The sequence below is a fragment of the Misgurnus anguillicaudatus genome, chromosome 3, assembly GCF_027580225.2.
Source record: "Misgurnus anguillicaudatus chromosome 3, ASM2758022v2, whole genome shotgun sequence".
Taxonomy (NCBI): domain Eukaryota; kingdom Metazoa; phylum Chordata; class Actinopteri; order Cypriniformes; family Cobitidae; genus Misgurnus; species Misgurnus anguillicaudatus.
In genome coordinates this window covers 46436622-46455873 of record NC_073339.2, presented here as the reverse complement: position 1 = coordinate 46455873, position 19252 = coordinate 46436622, and the positions used below count along the sequence as shown (strand labels likewise).

Here is a 19252-nt window from a genome sequence, read left to right as displayed (position 1 = left end):
TATAGTGTAGTACACTGTAGTACAGTACATTATAGTACGCTGTACTATAGTGTAGTGTATAGTGTAGTACAGTGTAGTCCAGTACATTATAGTACGCTATACTATAGTATAGTGTATAGTGTAGTACAGTACATTATAGTATGCTGTACTATAGTGTAGTGTATAGTGTAGTACAGTATAGTAAAGTAGATTATGGTACGCTATAATATAGTACAGTGTATACTATATTACAGTGTAGTACAGTACATTATAGTATGCTGTACTATAGTATAGTGTATAGTGTAGTACAGTATAGTACAGTACATTATAGGTTGTGTACTATAGTATAGTGTATAGTGTAGTACAGTATGGTACAGTACATTATAGTACGCTGTACTATAGTATTGTGTAGTGTATAGTGTAGTACAGTATAGTACAGTGTAGTACAGTACAGTACATTATAGTATGCTATACTATAGTATAGTGTATAGCGTAGTACAGTATAGTACAGTGTAGTACAGTACAGTACATTATAGTACCCTATACTATAGTATAGTGTAGTGTATAGTGTAGTACAGTACATTATAGTATGCTGTCCTATAGTATAGTGTAGTACAGTAGAGTACAGTATATTATAGTACGCTATACTAAAGTGTAGTGTATAGTGTAGTGCAGTATAGTACAGTACATTATAGTAGGCTTTACTATAGTATAGTGTATAGTGTAGTACAGTATGGTACAGTACATACATTATAGTACGCTGTACTATAGTATGGTGTAGTGTATAGTGTAGTACAGTATAGTACAGTGTAGTACAGTACGGTACAGTACATTGTAGTACGCTATACTATAGTATAGTGTAGTGTATAGTGTAGTACAGTACATTATAGTACGCTGTCCTATAGTATAGTGTAGTACAGTAGAGTACAGTATATTATAGTACGCTATACTATAGTGTAGTGTATAGTGTAGTACCGTATAGTACAGTACATTATAGTAGGCTTTACTATAGTATAGTGTAGTACAGTTAAGTATAGTACAGTACGTTTTAGTGTGGTATATAGTGTAGTACAGTGCAAAACAGTACAATAGAGTCAACCTTTAACACAAAATAAGTTGTGCAGTACAGTAAAGTATAGTACAGTATACTACGGTATAGTGTGCTGTAGTGTAGTGTAGTGCAGTGCATTATAGCATAGCATAACATAGTATAGCATTGTGCATTATAGTTTATACCACGGGTCTGTTGAATGCTGCATTCTGATAGGCTGAGAAATGTTCTATGGTATTGATTATTTTTCTGTAAACCGCACACCTAACTTTTCAAATGTCTTAAAAATAGGCACCAGAGCAATGTTTGTGGTAACCGTGGTATAAGAGGATTAATTGACTCCGGTCCTTTGAATTATTTGAAAATAATGCACACCTGCGGTGTAACGGCACTCCGCTTCTCATCGTGCCGCATTACCACCTTGGTGTGCATTATTTTCTTATAATTCAATGGCCCGTCGTCAATTATTCCTTACATAGTGTAGTGCAGCAGTGCCACATTTTAACACATAATTAGATGTGCAGTACTGTGCATTACAGTGAAGTATGGTATAGTATAGTACAGTACAGCATAGCACAGTATCATACAGTACAGTATGGTACAAAATGAGATGTGCAACAACCAACATGACTTATAATTATAATAAAAATGTTTTCTTATCTACAGACTTTACTAGAATGTTTACTGGAATCTACTTTTCATTTCTCATAACCCTGAGGTCTCAGGTGCATGATGTTGGCATTACCGTCTCCATGGAGACCACACACAAAGCAAACAGAGACACAGTGTGATGTGTGTGCAGAACATGTAAAGAGTCTGAGCTAAGAAATGAACTCTCAATCAATATGACTGGAACTGACCTTGTAAAACCCACAGCAATCATCCGTGAGTATCTCTGTTTGACTCAATGCAGGATTAAAAACCCTGAAGTGAACTTTGAGAAGAAGCCCCGAGTAGTCCTCTAAGTGGCTTCAGCACTAACTCGCTCATGGCATCAAGCGCAGTCTCGCGAACACGGGAAGCAGCGCTGTATTGGCTTCAGGCCTGACACACTTCGACATCTTAATAGCGTTTCTCTGTGAGCAGTCAAGCATTTCAGACAAACCACAAATGAAGATTTGTTTGGATTTGCGTGTGGTGTCAATGTTGAAGGTTTTTAGCCCTAATGCCTTGAACTTGGCATGTGCGGGTATCAATAATTCATCGACAAACAGCAGGCTGTGTGTCAATGAATGGTAAATAATTCAATCTATGGGAGTTTCTCGCCGCAGCGTTTCAATGCAGGAAGACCGGAGGAAATGAGCATAAGAGCTGTTGAATTGATGTAAAACAACACAAAATAATTATTCGACGGAGCCCATGGGAAAGTGTTCAAAGTAGATTTCATAATAAACGGACACTCACATAAACATGGCTGTTACGGATGGTATCAGGAAGTACAAACCTTTAATACACTACACTGAAGAAGTATGCCACTTATATTTGTCATTACTCATTGGGGTTAACACTTATCAAAACACCTGAATCAAATTAAAGAGGTCGTATGATGTTGCTTAAAGGTCGTTTTTTTTGTGTTTTTGGTGTAATGCAATGTGTTTACGCTGTTCAAGGTTACAAAAACAGATTTTCCACATACCATCATTTTTTACTATTCTTTGTACCTTCCGTTTCTATTTCATTGCAATGTAAAGCAACCTTGAGCTTTGGAAAGGCACTATATTCACTCATTCCCTGCCAGACATTTTTGGAAAAGTTCCCCGCCACCTTTTTTTTTTACATTTTCTTCTAAACATACAAATATATCAAATGAAACAACAGACCCTTTGCTTTTAAACAAACAAACAACAAACAAAACGGGGAAAAAATACTTTCATCCTATCTATATATTTTTTCTCCTGTTTATAAACTCTTAAATATAGGTATTTTTATTTAAAAATATAAATTTGTAGCAAAAAGCTGAAATAATTGCATTTTTGTGAAGGAATATTGTTAGAGATCAGATTATCAAAACACAGAGTTTAAAATTAGTAAATAATGTTTTGGCTTCAATTTTTTCATAAATTGGGTAAGTGTGCCATCTATCTAATTGCGATATTGCAAATTAACATAAAAATTAATCAGGAACACTTCTTTATGCAAATGTTTTCTCTTAATTGACGAGATAACCCGTCAATGGCTGGGAAAGAGTTAATATCACTTATTATTATTGTTGCTCCTCTATGTACCGCCTTACTGAAATGTATTGATTTTTACAAAGGTCATTGTTCTGAAAAGCGCAGTGTGCTCTGATTGGCCAGCTATCCAGTGCGTTGTGATTGGTCGAATACCTCGAACGTGTGACAGAAATGTTACGCCCCTTACCATATTTGGAATATCTGCTCCCAAAACACAGCTTCTCCACGTCATGGTGGCGTTGGCGTCAACAATGACACATTTAAATCTATTATTTACTCTGAAGGAAGTAAAACAGACGACATGACCTCACGCCACTCGGCCAAGATAATGTCTCTCCAAAGTTATTGCACCGAAGGCTTGGTTCTCATGTGGTTTTGTCCAGGGCTGGACTTAAATCGATGGTTTCACACAGGAGCAAGAGTCTTTATTCAAATGAGAAAAATTTATTGGTTTGTATTTTCATTTACATATAAATGAGAACTGTTATCTGACTGTCCACTCGTGTGAGTTTCCTGACAGCTCTAACTTTCTCGAACTTATCTTTCAGACGGTCTTCAATACAGAAAAGAAATTGTAATACATAACAAAAATAAATTGCCTTGCTATTATGTAAAAAAAAAATGCATTGAGACGCTGATAATTTTTTTTAAGGAATGCAAAATTGAGTTTCTCTTTCAGTCACTAACTAAAATACAAAAAGTTAAAACTTTAATGTAAAAATTGTTAAAAAAGAAAAAACATTGAGAAGAAGCGCAGATATAAAATCTAAATTGTAATGGTATATTCTATACTAGTACTATACTATTCTTATTGATCATATATAGGCTAGCGGTCAAATATTTAGGTTCACTTGACTGAAATCTGAAGACGTTTGCTTTAAAGTATATTTGTGCAAGCATAGTCACATTCATTCCAAAGTCAAAATTGTAAATTAATTTTTTGTGAAATGTATGGATCATAAAATAATAAATAATTAATAATTGCAACCAATAAAAGCCCAGAATAGATGGAAACTCCATCATTAATTTTTCAAAGCATCTCAGGATGACAGTTCATGATGCTGGGTGATGCTGATGAATGTAGGCCTACAGTTATGATATATTTTGTATAATCATTTACATAATTAAATTTGCAAATGTGTTGGTTCAACTTAAAAAAGTAAGTTACCTGGTTACCATAAAATTTTGAGTTAATTCAACTTACAAATTTTAGTTAACTCAAAAAAGTTGTAAAATTTTTTATCCTGACGTAAATTTTAAGGCAACCATGTAATTTATTTTTAAGCAATTTATTTACAAATAATTTTGACTCAAACAATGTATTTGTGGCTATTGCTACAAGACCTGTGCTACTTATGACTGGTTTTGTAGTCCAGGGCCACATATAGTACATACTAACATATGCACGCTGACATGCTCGCTGCAGTAGACATGCTATCACTGCACTTTCAAAAGTACTACAGCCATAAAAATGCAAACAACGCTTACGTTCATACTGATCAAATAAAGGTCATAATTGGCATAAAGTAAATAACAGTTCTGTGTATGTGTGATACAGAAGTGGCAGATCACAGATGGTGTGAATTAGGCATCAGTGCCAACAGAGAGGTCAACAGAGACGACCTTTGAGTCTCCACTCGGCCCGCTGGAAACTCTGAGCTCCAGCTGAGCTTCAGCAACCAAACGCTTGAATTAAGACGCGCAGAAAGACGGGCATCAGACTTAATGCATTCAAACTTGTAAACTGGAAGATATCTTTAAAATATAAGAAGAGAATAAGACAATAACATGACTTGTCTACGAAAGAAACAGGGATGGAGAAAGTGATTTAATGCAAAACATCTCATCTCACTCACGACTGCATTAAAAGGTAAAGTGTGTATTTTCTGAGCCACTACCTGCATTGAATGGTTGTGAAAATAACAATTGTTACGGAAATTGGCCTTTTATTCAAATAGTTGAAAATCAACCTACGAATGGCTTTCTAATACAAATCGTATTTTGTAAAGCCTTAAAGTGCACATGAAATCAAAATTGACCTTATTCACTTCCTTAAAACACATTCATCAGTGCATGTTATTACAATGATAAAAGCTTGAAGTCAGAATCTCCCACCAAAATAAAATAGAAAGAGAAAAATCACTAAACCCACTGGGCTCGGTAAAAAACGCTCTGGAGGTTAACCCGAATCGACCTGAATCTAAGTGACATTTACTTCTGAATTCATTCTAGAATGTAATGTCCACTGTGCATGGACCTTGTCTGGTCAAATAAATCAAGCCCAGCTTTTTATTTCGTACTTTTTCTCCATGAATATCCTGTTTTACTCAGAAAAACAGTAACACAAGAAAATGGGTTGGGAGCGTCACTGCACACTGCCTCTATACTGAAAGAAATTAAAAATAATTGATGACAGGCCATTGAATTATTCCAAAATTATGCACACCCACTGCAAAAATTGTTTTTGTGTCTTAGTCGATTAAACAAAAATAAAATGAGTAAACTGTAATAAAAAATGTAATTATTTTTTTAACCAGTTAAAATAACATAAAAATGTGATTAATTTGAGTATGTCTAAATGAACACATTATTGAGTAAATTCAACTTTATTTTTTCATGTATAATCCACTTAAATTTGTAAGAAGGAAGTGAACTTAATTTTGTGTTGAAACTACATGAATGATGTTAGTGTTTAATGCTCACTTTTCTTTGAGATTTAGAAGAGTTTGTTTTTTTCTTTGAGTTTTGTAGTTGTTCAGAAGACTTTCTTTTCTGAGGTTATAGCCAGGATTAAATTTAAATGTTTATTTATATGATTAGGTGAATTTACCAAGAACATAAAGTTCATAAAACCTTTTTAAAATGAGTACAGGCTTCCCATAAATATGTTACCTGTACCAAGAAAAGTACGTTTATCTGAGTAATACTATTAGTTATCTCAACTTGATTTTGTTGCGTTTGTATTAAAGGTGACATAGAATGATTGAACGGAGTATTTATCCTTGTTCTGTGATGTGACATGTAGACAAATTTTTTTTTATTTGGGTCTGTAATGCCTTAGAAGCTTCCTAAAACCTCTCTCAGAAAGCTCTATTAGGGTGGGGGATTTTAAACAAGTGGTTTTGCACCTATTTGGCTTCCCCTACTGGCTTAACTTGCAATCTCATTACTGATTGGCTGACTTTTCTGCCACTCAAAAAATGTAGCCAATTATTTTAAAGTGGAGGGGCAGTTAGATGCCTGTGATGTCATAAGCATCAGTTTTTCAGATTGGGCTGTTTTCTGGCTGACATTTCTAAAAGAGGAATTTCTATGAGACTGAGATGTTTAGCATGTCTAGCACTCTTTGTATGTTCGTGAATGCGGGTAGACTACCATTATTCAACAAAGACAAGGTAAAATTGGTTTTTCATTCTCTGTCCCCTTTAAGTAATGAAGCAGTGTTTATTATACTTAAAAAAGGCCACACGTTGACTTTTTCCATGTTTAAGTGCTATAATTGGGTCCCCAGTTCTTCCATCAACCTAGAAAATGTGATTAACCCAGTTACTTAGTTTTAATAAACCATTCTCTGCAAGCATGTGAAAAAATAGGTAATTGAAATTTGGCTCCCCTTGTGACATCAGAAGGGGATAATACCACCCCTTAATCTGCACTATCCAACCACGACACTGCCATTTAGTGCAGAGATCAGATCACTTGCATTTTAAAGGACACACCCAAAACGGCACATTTTTGCTCACACATACCAAGTGGCAATTTTAACATGCTTTAATAAATGAGTTATATTATATTTTAAGCTAGAACTTTACATATGTTCTCTGGGGACACCAAAGGTTTATTTGAAATCTTGAAAACGTCTTGTGATGTTCCCTTTAAACTGAACAAGCATGTAAATCAGTGTTTATTTATTCATTTTCTTCTCTTTTTAATTATTTTATTTTTATTATGAATTATTTCGCTACCACACATATAATTATGCTTTATTTGTTGAAACTAAATAAATCTGTTATTTTAGTTAAACTTGGCATAGTGATATGGAACTGTAATGAGGTCGACCAACCTTGAAATACTAGGTTTGCATTATTTTTCAGTTAAATATTTCTCAGCCAACCACACTGAGGCATTCAGTAACCCTGTGTTATAAGTATCAACTATTTTATCAACCTTTAACATAAAAAATACAACATTGGACCTTTATGAAGACATTATGATTTAAAATGGGGAAGCAAAAAAGAGGAAATAAGCTAAAAGTTAAACCTTACATTACAAGAACATACCTTAAATACAGATGATGTGAGTTATGAGTTATAAAAAAGTCGTTTCGCTCATGTCTGTGAGCCGTGCACATAGAGACGCCCTCATTATTCAGATGCTCCTGGCAAAGCAAAGCTGCAGGGAGGCTGTCTGCCACAGGCAGGTTATACTAAAAGACTGTGTAGCCTTTGAAATACTAGGCATCATGGGTAATGGTTAGCCTGGAATATTGACAGCATTATATCACTGCCTTCTCTCTCTTATTTGTCATAATTCTCTGTTCTGAGTTATAATAACATAGAGCCGACAAAAAGCATACAAATGATGATACTACCACAGTATTTTGGACATGATACCATGATTATTTCACTGTATTTTTTAACTGGTGCCAACAGTTGTACATGTTGGTGTATTATGGTTTTATTTAATGGATACAATGACCGTACCACAATATTACTACAGTACTAAAGTAATTAACGCTTACAAAAAGTACTATGGTACTTCAAAATAAACAATTCAAATGTATACTCCCAGGTACTATCAAAAATACCATGGTAGTAACATGGTATATGTGCAAAATACCATGTTTCTTGTCTATTAAGGCCAAAGTATACTAAAATATTTTGTGCATGCGGGGGTAAAGTGCGCGTCATCAGAAGTACGTGCAACGGCAGATTTTTATATATTTTGCATGTAGGTTGTGCCTACATGAGAATGGATAATGTAACCCAGGAGATGCATTGCATTTTTACGCAATGCGCATATGTCAAACGTCTGTGTACACATATGAGACAAATAAACTACAGTTTACTTTGCAAGGCAACCGCGCCCGTATGTTCACAGACGTACACATAAAATACGGTGTACGTATAATCCAGACTTAAGAGGAATCCATCATTATGCCATTTATAGTAAATAAAGACTTAACTTTTAAATAGGCTTTTCCCTAAATAGACAAAGTCTAAAACATTTTTTCCAACAAGGGTCTGTCTGTGTGCCATTTACAACTGATATCATTTATCACAATGTTCAACTGGCCCCATTATCAGATATTACCTCCTTTAAACTCAGAGTATTCATCTACTTCAAAATCAGAAGGAGGTTCCTCTGAATCATTCATCGAGGCCTAGATATTTCTGGACACCGTGTGCCTGGAGTCCCGCAGTAAGATTTCTCTAAGGGCCGGTGACTTCACAGTGAAATTTCCAGAAAATGTCCTCTATGTGTTCCGGTTGCCACCATCATTACGGAGAACATTGTGTGGTTTTATCAGAAAGGACGTGAAAGCTCGGGTCAGTCAGTGATTGTGAGATAGAAAGCCTGCTGGGATAAAACTCTCTTCTCTGACTTTTGTCCCCCCATCCCATGATATTTCAGGTGTAAGCAAGCAGATATGAATCCTACAGATGTTCATTTCAGTACATTTTCTTGACCGACAACCGCAGCTTGTTAACCAAACCTTAACCGTTAACTGATAAGATTTTAATATTAAAGGAACACTTCACCCATTTGTATTAAGCTTTGTATAGTTAGAACCCCAGTCATGTTTTTGAATGGTCGTGCATCATTTCCTCAGTTGCCACTGAGAAAGTAGAAATACAGATTTCAGTGTTGCACTTCCTTCTTTTAATGATGTAAAAATCATCATTTTGCATCATAGAAAGCAGGAAGTCCAATATCTTTGTTGAGGGGGTGAAACTACAAACACCCCTTTTCTAGGTCAAATAGGCACCAAATTCAAAATGCATTTTACATTTCGACTACAAATATGACGCACTTTCAATAAAGATTAATGTTTCTACGGGTGAAATGCTCCTTTAAATATTAAAAGTAAAAAATACAGATGACGGTTGTCTGTGACGCGGTAAAAAAAGTGGAGAAATGTCTGTAGGGATGTGTCGTCATGCACAGTGCGGTAACAAATATTTTATTCTTTTAACTGATAAAATTAATCGATTATAAAATGTTACCTTCGGTTAACCGGTCAATATTAACATCCCTACACTGTGAAAAGTAAAAAATAAAAAATATTATGATTAAAAAATAAATAAAAAATTTAATTGGTAACACCCAAAACATTTAGGTTTATTTAACTTAAAATTTCACTTTTGGTAAAAATGTGACTTTTTTAGGTGTAAAAATTTGAAGTAATTTTTTAAGTTGATCCAACTCTTCACTTTTTACCATGTTATGCAGGGGTCTTCATCTACTCTTCTTCGAGGGCCAGATTTTAAAATGTGTAAATATGATTCAGTGTAAGTCATCTATTTCAAAAATAATATTTTAAAATAAAATTTTAGTTTTCTAATAACAAAATTAATCTGTTTGGTATGGGCATATTTTTCTCTACAAAAGTACAAAAGTAATGTTAAGCATTTAACCATACACCTTCAGCTTAAATGATTTTTAAGATCATAATTAACAATTTAGTCAAGTCAACTTTTGGCCTGTACTGTGTATACAGTTACTGAAAACTCATATTTTCTTTTTTAATAATTTAAAAACAATTGCAGTTTAACATTGCATGAGCAAAATTAACTATGAACATTGCACAAAAAGTGCAAGTGTAAATAATAAACACATGCATTTTGTATAGCACTATGCAGAGCTCTTAAACTTATTGTCTTTATAACTGTTTAACTTTGATAAATTGTTATATTTCAAGTATTCACAACATATAGTCAGTTTTCTCCTAATGACTAAAAATTGCACTTTATGTTTTCTTTTTAAAATTTTAAAGATATATTGGCTAAACCACCTTTTCATTGTACACTACAATCGGATGCGACTGTCGGAGTTCGCCCACTAGTGGCAGCATAATGAAATTTCAGTTTAATCGTAAATCTGTGTCATCGTGGGAGAGAATCTCATTCCAGCGCAAGAGCCTTTAATCTACGAATATATTTATACTTAATAATTTACTTATCAGTAATCAATAATTTTTAATGGATTCAATTGTTACTGATAAAGTTAAACAAAAAAAAAAGATTAATAATTTGATTGGAACACACTGAAATAAATCACTTCCGGTCGGCGTGTCACATGCGGCGTAGTTGCACAAGTTATTTGTTTTTAATGCATCCAAAACTCAAATTGTATCCGATAATTACACACACGCAGATGGTTGGCACCCCACGCAGCCTTTTTCTAACTCTCCTTCCGGTTTATCGGCCGTCATTTGTCATATACAGTGGAAAGGTCAAACTAACCACGCTGATTTTACATCAGACAAAGATGACAGGTGGGCCGGATAAAGATGATTGAAGGGCCTCATTTGGCCCGCGGGCCACCAGTTGACTAGTCCTGGTGTAATGAATCCCTAAACCAGGTTGTTCCAGGAACTAAATATATGTGACATGTGCTGTCTAAATAAGTCCAATTTTGAGTCGCACAGAGAGGTCTTCACACATCAGAAGACCAGCAGTCGGACTCTTTCTAATGGATCCACATCCAGAACTGTCCTTTATCATCAAAGCACATTCAACAGGAAGGAGGGAAATACGATCTATTAAAGCCGTCACATCAGCACCAATGGGTAGATGGGACGCTTTGAAACGGTAAACATCATTGATTTTGCCAGGGGATGGAACGGCTGTTGCAGAAATGTGTAGATGTTAAGGCTGAAAATGGATTTTTAAATATGTATTCATTGATTTTTGGTCTCTAAGTGTTCCGATGTGACGTGTTTCTGGACAACAGTGGGATTTTAAAAGAAGCATAAACGAATTTCCCTCAATTGTATTAATCAGACAAAGTACGCATTAAAGTCTGAGTCAGCGTTTTGTGCTTTTACACTGTTCCAAACTGAGACCGGTAACAATAATCATATAAACAAATCGACATTTGCTCGATCAATGAACGTCAAGTCTTCAGTTCAGGCTGATAAATTTATCCTGGCTTAGTTTTGCTGTTGAAAAATCAAAAACAGCTTTTACCTCATACAGCTTTGACAGAATTAATGTGCCAATGATTTTACAAAAACATTAATCACAGGAGGCTAATTACATTTAATTATAAGTTGGCTCACATACCGATTTATTTCCTGATGTATAGTTTAAAAAACAACAGGAAACATTTTCTCACTTTTGCTCTTATCGCTAATGTACGTGTATTAATGTATTAATTCCCCTTTACATGATCTCACACCCAAACCAGACTGACTATCATGAAGCAATAAAAAGGGAAAATTTTATTTAAAATAAATATAAATAAAAGAAATATCATTGTTTAGATGCAGATCAGATTTCACAATAAATTACAATCAAAAGTGAACAACAAAAAATCAACACATGTAAGCAGATGCAACTCAATTTGTGTGTTGAAAAAAATCAATAAGAAATTATTAAAGGGATTGTTCACCCTAAAATAAAAATGAGGTCATAATTTTCTCACTTTCATGTTGTTACAAACCTTTATACATTTATTTGTTCCAATGAACACTAATGAAGATATTTTATAACCAAACCAATCATTAGCCCTATTCACTTAGCAAAAAATAATACTATGGAGGTTAATGGGGCTTATAAAACATGTTTGTTTACAAACATTCCCTAAATTATCTTTGCAAACATTCCCTAAATTAACTCATTCCCCGCCAGTCATTTTTTTAAAAGTTGCCTGCCAGCATTTTTTGTGATTTGCCTTCCAGGTAAATTTTCTTCTAAAAATATATAAACATACAAATATATCAAATGACATAACAGACCATTTTCTTTAAACAAATAATAAACAAACAAACAAAACGGGAAAAAACTTTCATCCTATCTATATTTTTTCTCTGCTTATAAGCAAAAAGCTGAAATAATAACATTTTTGTGAAGGAATTTTAGAATGATTATCAAAACATACACAGAGTTTAAAATTAGTAGATAACATTTTAGCTTCAGTTTTTTTTCATAAATTTTGTAAGTGCGGTATTGCAGATAAACATAAAATGTTTTCTCTTAATTGACGAGATAACTTGTCAATGGCGGGGAAAAAGTTAATAGTATGAAATAATTTAGAGCTTTGAAAATTCACATTATTTTGAAATGTATGTGACTTTTTGGGATTGTAATGATTTCCGTAACATGTAAATTTTTACATTTTACATTATCATGAGAATGTTGGATAGCAGTAGTGTTGTAGCCACGTTTCTTTAGCTGGGTTTCCATCATCATGACTTAATTCGCATTTTGAAGTATCGCATAAGAAACGAGTAAAATTAATAAAAATTTATAAAAATTAATTAATTCGCAAAAAAGTTTTTACGATCGCTTGACTTTTGACTTGGCATTTGGCGAATAAATTCTGATGAAGCGAACATTAAACTCACGTGACTGATCGTCTAGCTATATCAGTTGACGTTGCCTTTACCATATATGGGGCTTGACGTCGTCTCTTGATGCCCGTTTCTGCTTTAAAAACTTGAACACATTGATGGAAACGCATTTGTTTGTTTTTTTATTTTTTGCAAATTTTTTAAAGATTTGCTCCACATTTCGATGAAAAAAAAAACAATCTTATGTTGATAAGACGGACACATTTAATTTCTTACCTGATTGATGTGCTTCAGTTTATCAATGACTTGATTGATCACGGGATCCACCTCCTTCACTTTGACTTCCGGGTTTTCCGCCTGAGCTTTAATCCCGTTGCCAACGACCCGGAGAGTGTAGCTGGAAAGACAACAAACAACAGCAGGCACAGTGAGGATATTTTGCAATGAGTGGGTGCCATTTTTCAATTCACGTTTTCTATGTAAAGGCAACTGAAGCTCAGTTTTTGATGAAGAGGTCCTTACAATGAACCAGCCGGATTTACCAGCGTACCGCAGAGAACAAAACCCGAAAGCACAAAGACAAGAGACAGGACAAATAACTCAAGACACGCAATAAAGCGATACGGCTCCAAGCCGAGAGACGGATTAGAGTTTATGTGAAGAGCAGAATAGATGTGCGGTGGAGACGAGGCCGTGATAAGATGCGCCGGTGCAGAGACGAACCTGCTGACAAATGACAAGAAATATTACAAATCTTTATGGGTGAATACATTTTACACCTACGGTAAAACCAGCGCCGGCTACAGAGTCTCACCTTGAAAGGACATTTAAAAAGTAAAGTCTTCAAACAGATGGGAAAAATAAGAGAATTGAATTAAAAATCATGCCGTGTGTCCCGGTAATCGAGTGAGCCTTGTTTATAGGCAATAAAGTATATATTTACACCCGATAAATGGGCTAAAGAGAAAGAAATGAACAAAAACTCTCACATTGTATTAACAATTTTGAAGATGGATGTTAAAGTAAAGACATGTCGTTTTCAAACATTTTGAAGCCATCGTGAAGTAAACACAGAAGTGACTTAAAGGGGACAAATCATAAAAATCTGACTTATTTCATGTTTTAGTGATATAATTGGGTACCCAGTGCTTCAATTAACCGAGAAAATATGAAAAAGAACAATCCAGTAAATTAGCTTTGTTGAACCATTCTCTGCAAGCATATGAAAAAATAGGAATTTGAAATATGGCTCCCCTTGTGATGTCAGAAGGGGGTAATACCACCCCTTAATTTGCACTATCCAACCACGGCACTGCAATTTAGTGCAGAGATCAGCTCATTTGCATTTTAAATGACACACAAAACGGCACATTTTTGCTCACACCTACAAAGGGGCAATTTTAACATGTTATAATAAATTATCGATATAGTATTTGCGCTAAAACTTCACATATGTACTCTGGGGACACTAAAGATCAAAAAATCTTTAAAAAATCTTAAAAACAAATTGTATAATTATGCAGCAGGTTGCCACATTTAGTCATTTAACAGACGTTAATCCAAAGCGCCTTACAAATGAGAAGCATCGCAAACATTTTGCCAAACAGCAAATGCAATTTTTCACAATGCCGAGTTTAAAATATTTATCCAGCATATAAATAAATAAATAAAATATTTATTTATTTATAAACTGAAGTTGAAAAAAGAATACAGACTTCTCTGTGTTTTATGGATGTTTTGTTAAATATGGTAACCATCCAGCACCCTGTTATATATATCAAAACATCACGGGGCAGCTCTGCTACTTTATCATCTAAAACAGGGAAAAATAAAAACAAAAATACATAAAGCAAACATATCCCAAATGCCATGCCGAGACACTTCATGTTTTATCTGCCGCCTCACCCAGCAGGAGGGTCCATAAGCGCTGCGTTTTACCCCAGCCGCGTGTCTGACTGGAGACAAAAAGCCCCTCGCAGGTGAACTGAGCTCTCGTCTCTCCTGCTTTGATTCGAGCTTAAAGCATAAGAGGCGTCTTAGCTCCCGGCTGTCACTTAGACATACTAGCACCTTCCACGCTCTGGTGTGAATAACTTTAAACCTGTGGCAGGTCTCTCAGAGCGAGACACGAATCTTCAGTGGAAAAGAAATGCTCCAGAAATAAACTCTTCAGTCTTTGTGTGCGAGCGTGTTTGGATGACAAATTGACTTAGGAGGAAAATGAAGACTAAGAATGTGTTTGCGTGGTTTATGGTTCTATTTTCCATATACCGTACATTTTTGTAGCTCCAGATTTCCCTCTCTTCCTGAAATGCACGGATTTGAAAAGCGCTGTGTCCCTGATCGGCCAGCTAATCTGTACGTTGTGATTGGCCTGAATACCTCTGACATCAGCCGGAAATGTGATGCTCCTTACCATGTTTGAAAGATTTGGTTGCTAACAGGAGTTAACTTACAGGCCGAAGCGGGAGGAATTATGAAAATGTTGGTCTTGTCTACATCACTAATCCCAGGAAGTAAACTGTTGCCTACAATCCGTATAGTCCAAGAAAAGAGATTTACATTGGAGGTGATAACTCGCGTCATCATTTACTTTGAGGCTTATACCTTTTGCATATCATTAACATGTACTAATACACACTTACACACCGTGAATCAGACAATAGGCGCTCTTTTAAAACATGTTAGTACTATGGTAGTTAAGGCAACAATCCCATTTCTTTGTTTAGGCCAAATTTAAGTCTATGATTGCATACAGTAACTTTCCAGTTTTAACCAAACAGCTTTTTATGAAAATGTTATGACTGAATAAATAAGTTTTCCAGTGATGTATGGTTTGTTAGGATAGGACAATATTTACCCAAGATACAATTATTTGAAAATCTGCAATCTAAGGGTGCAAAAAATCCATATATTAAAAAAATCGCCTTTAAAGTTGTCAAAATGAAGTCCTTAGCAACACATATATTATTAATGATAAATACATTTTTTATATATTTACAGTATGAAACTGACAAAATATCTTTATTTAATATCCTAATAATTTTTGGCATAAAATTGATAATTTTGACCAATACAATGTATTGTTGGTTATTGCTACAGATATACCCATTAGCATTACGCTAAAAAAATAACCAAACCAACGGAAAATTAAAAGTTGAGATTTTCTAGGTAGATATGGCTAGGAACTATACTCTCGTTCTGCCGTAATAATCAAGGATTTTGCAGCTGTTACAAAATCACAACTGTTTAATTTTCTGTCGGTCTTAGTATACAGAAGAGTCAAGTTTTTAAATAAGAAAAATATCCAAATGCTTTGGTTATTTTTTAAGGCGTGATGCTAATGCTATCATAGCATTACGCTATGCCAAAAGTGCTAGCGCCAGACCCGGAGATCAGCTGAATGGATTTCAAAAAGGTAAAAATCAAATGTTTAACTCTAGGCGAGCTGGAAATGAGCATATTTTCAAAAAACGTGGAATGTCCCTTTAATACTATTTAATATTATTTTAAGAGTGAAAGGAGCCACTCAGCATGCCCTAATCTAACTTCCTGTTTCAATGGAAATTATGTCAATGAACAAAGCTGTACATTTCATGGCCCTTCAGTAGGTCTTAAAAGATTTGACATGACAACCAAAGCTGTGTTTGGTAAACAGACCAAGGACTTTTGTAACACAGCATGCATCATTTTTTAGCCTTTGAACCAGATAAACGCTTTCAAGCACTTGCTTTTATTCAACCCGCAGCTGTGGAAAATAATCATAAATAACTGTGTCGAGCGAAGCAAAATTAACGGCGCACGGGGTCACTTATAAAAATGATTTTGAGTGCACTTGAGAAAAAAAAACAGCAATAATACCCCGCACCTAACCTTTAAAAGAACAACACCTAGAACAAAGTATGTGGAAGAGCTCAGTTTAAAATTCATCTTTCAATATTCAACTAATGTTTCGTAATTTGCTTGCAAAACAAAAAGTCTTGCAGAGTAACAAGGGAGCGGAGAACATTAAGCTGCTTTTAAAAATGTTGGGAGATCAAAAAACTCAAGTATTTAGGTATTTATTTTTTTAAGTTTCTGTTTATTGCACTACATTTGACATTAAATATAATTTAATGCTTAATTACATAAAAATGTGCTTAATTACCTTTACTCAGTAATTAGAAAAGAGTCAAGTTTGCAAGAGAGATCAGAGAATGACAGACAGCATGCTTTGCAAACTTACATTTGATGTTGTGCTTGTATAACCACATTGTCATCTTTCATGTTGTTTGTGAATCATTGGATAGCATGAATAAAGCTATTTTATGTGCAACATCTGGACGATGGGATGGAGCAGGATTGTGCGTTAAAAGAAATCAATCATTAAACTTTACTAATGTATGCAACAACATGCACATTGACACATTGCGCATCTCAACAACCCAGCCGCTGAGCAATACGGATAAGGAATGTAACTGCGATGCAAACATAAGAGGAATACGAGTATGAAAATCATTACAATTGCCTCAAACACTCGATATACGACAAGCTATCAAAAAAAGTAGTTTTAAAGATGTTCAATAATTTTATAAAAAAAGAAACACAGCTATCCCTCTTGATAAAATCTAATTGGGTGAAACACAATAGCAGATATGTGTGGCACATCAGTTTGTATTAGGAAATTGAACTATTAAGAGCCTCAAGTTAAGCTATAATGATCTACATTACTTTATTTATTGAGACAATATGCCGTTTTCGAATTTGAAACACTAACTATAAGAGTAACACTAAATGTTACAACAATTGGTGACAAAATAGTTTTGATCATACTGTTAGCACCAATTTATGAAAGCAATAAGCCAAGGTCATGCATTATAGATGTTTTACCACACTTTAGGGAGTTTCAGGCATGTCACTGTGGCCAACAACACCTAATCGTGGTGAAAAGTAATGCAAAGCCTCAAGTGTCTGATTGCTTTAATAACCTCTTTCACACGAGGCCAGCTGAAGGTGGGAGGTACATCGCTGCAGAATTGTAGGATTTCAATAAAAGTGGACGTCTTTGAAAATCCATCGCTATAGAAAAGAGATTTGACGGTTAAGGTTTTCCATCACCTGCACGCAGGATTGCAGTTACATTCGGCGCAGTCGGAGTCATTTTATTTTCATATCACAGCTGGGACAACGCATTCTCAATACTCCAGATGTGCCATCGTATACTTTGGAGTAATACCTGTTTATCAGGGTGTCTTTTTTAAAAATGTATTCACAAGATTGACTGAATAATAAACTGGTGATACAGGAGTTATATGAATGGTTATTTGCTGAATTGGCAGACAATTGTTTCCTTTAAAAGATAAATAGTTTTAATTTAACTAAGACTCTGCAGTACAAAGATGAACATTAATTGCAATGTATCAAGTTACTGTTGAATTTATTAAATAGCAAAGCATGCCTAAATCAAAGTCCTGATGCGGTATAAAAACACCATATGGGGCAGAGCCGATGGCGTAGTGGGCAGTGCTCCAAAATACTTTGCTGACCAAAGTTTGGTTCCCGGTTTGAGGTCCAGGGTTCCCACACCTGAGTTAACTTCAAATTCAAGGACCTTTCAAGGACTTTCCAGGTCCAATACCTTCAAATTCAAGCAGGACACATTTCAAGTGAGACCAAGGTTACCTTTAAAGATACATTGTTACGGTTCCCTTTTGAGGAAATTGCGCTGCGTCACTGCGGTCACACTTTGGGGACACCTCCAGGGGTAAGTGCATCTAAATGTGAATATCAAATTCAACCAATGAGGAGGCTTAACAACAAAGACAGGGTGACGCAGAAACCAGGAAGTATATCGCTCTCTAAAATATTGCCAAAGACGGCATTACAGGGACGCAGGAAGTATGGCAAGGGAGACAAAGCGTCTCGTTCCCTTCTCAGGGAACAACAGGTACATACAGGTTTTCTAACGCAACTATGCAAAAAAGCATTTTGGTATGAATCAACATTCACATACAGAAGATATAAGCATTTAAAGTGAACAGTTTAGCACGTGTGCTTAAAAAGTCCCGATTTTTATGATATTATCCTACACTACACAGGAAATAATATGGATTTTTTTCCAGAAAACTTCAAGCAAAGATTCAAGCACTTTCAATGACCTGTATCTATGTATGTATATTCTCAAAAACTTCCCAGGGCCACCAATTTTCCCCCCAATTTCACAAACTTTCAAGGATTTCAAGGACACGTGGGAACCCTGGAGGTCCTATGCTGGTCCTGTACCCCTCTCTTGACTGTGTACTTTTCTGTCCTCTCCTTCCATACTGTCTGTCAACTTCAGGCAAAACATCACCATAAAAAACATGATAATGATGTGTTTATCATAACTCTCTATATATTTTATTTTTTAAATAAAACTTTCACTTTAAATTTAATTCATAATTTTGCATACTTATCTACATACTTTCAAAATAACAAAAGTGATACATACTTTCAGGGCATAGTATAAGTAGGCGATTTGGGACGCAGCAATTAGGACAAGACCATAAATCC

General features: G+C 35.0%; 1 protein-coding gene across 1 annotated transcript in view; it reads right to left on the bottom strand.

The window, feature by feature from the left end:
- gpc5a (glypican 5a) overlaps positions 1-19252 on the bottom strand; it is a 192673-nt gene that overhangs the window by 76653 nt on the left and 96768 nt on the right. Inside the window, exon 6 of the mRNA XM_055206174.2 lies at positions 12998-13118. Coding sequence (XP_055062149.2) covers positions 12998-13118 — 121 coding nt within the window. The remainder of the gene's footprint in view (positions 1-12997; positions 13119-19252) is intronic.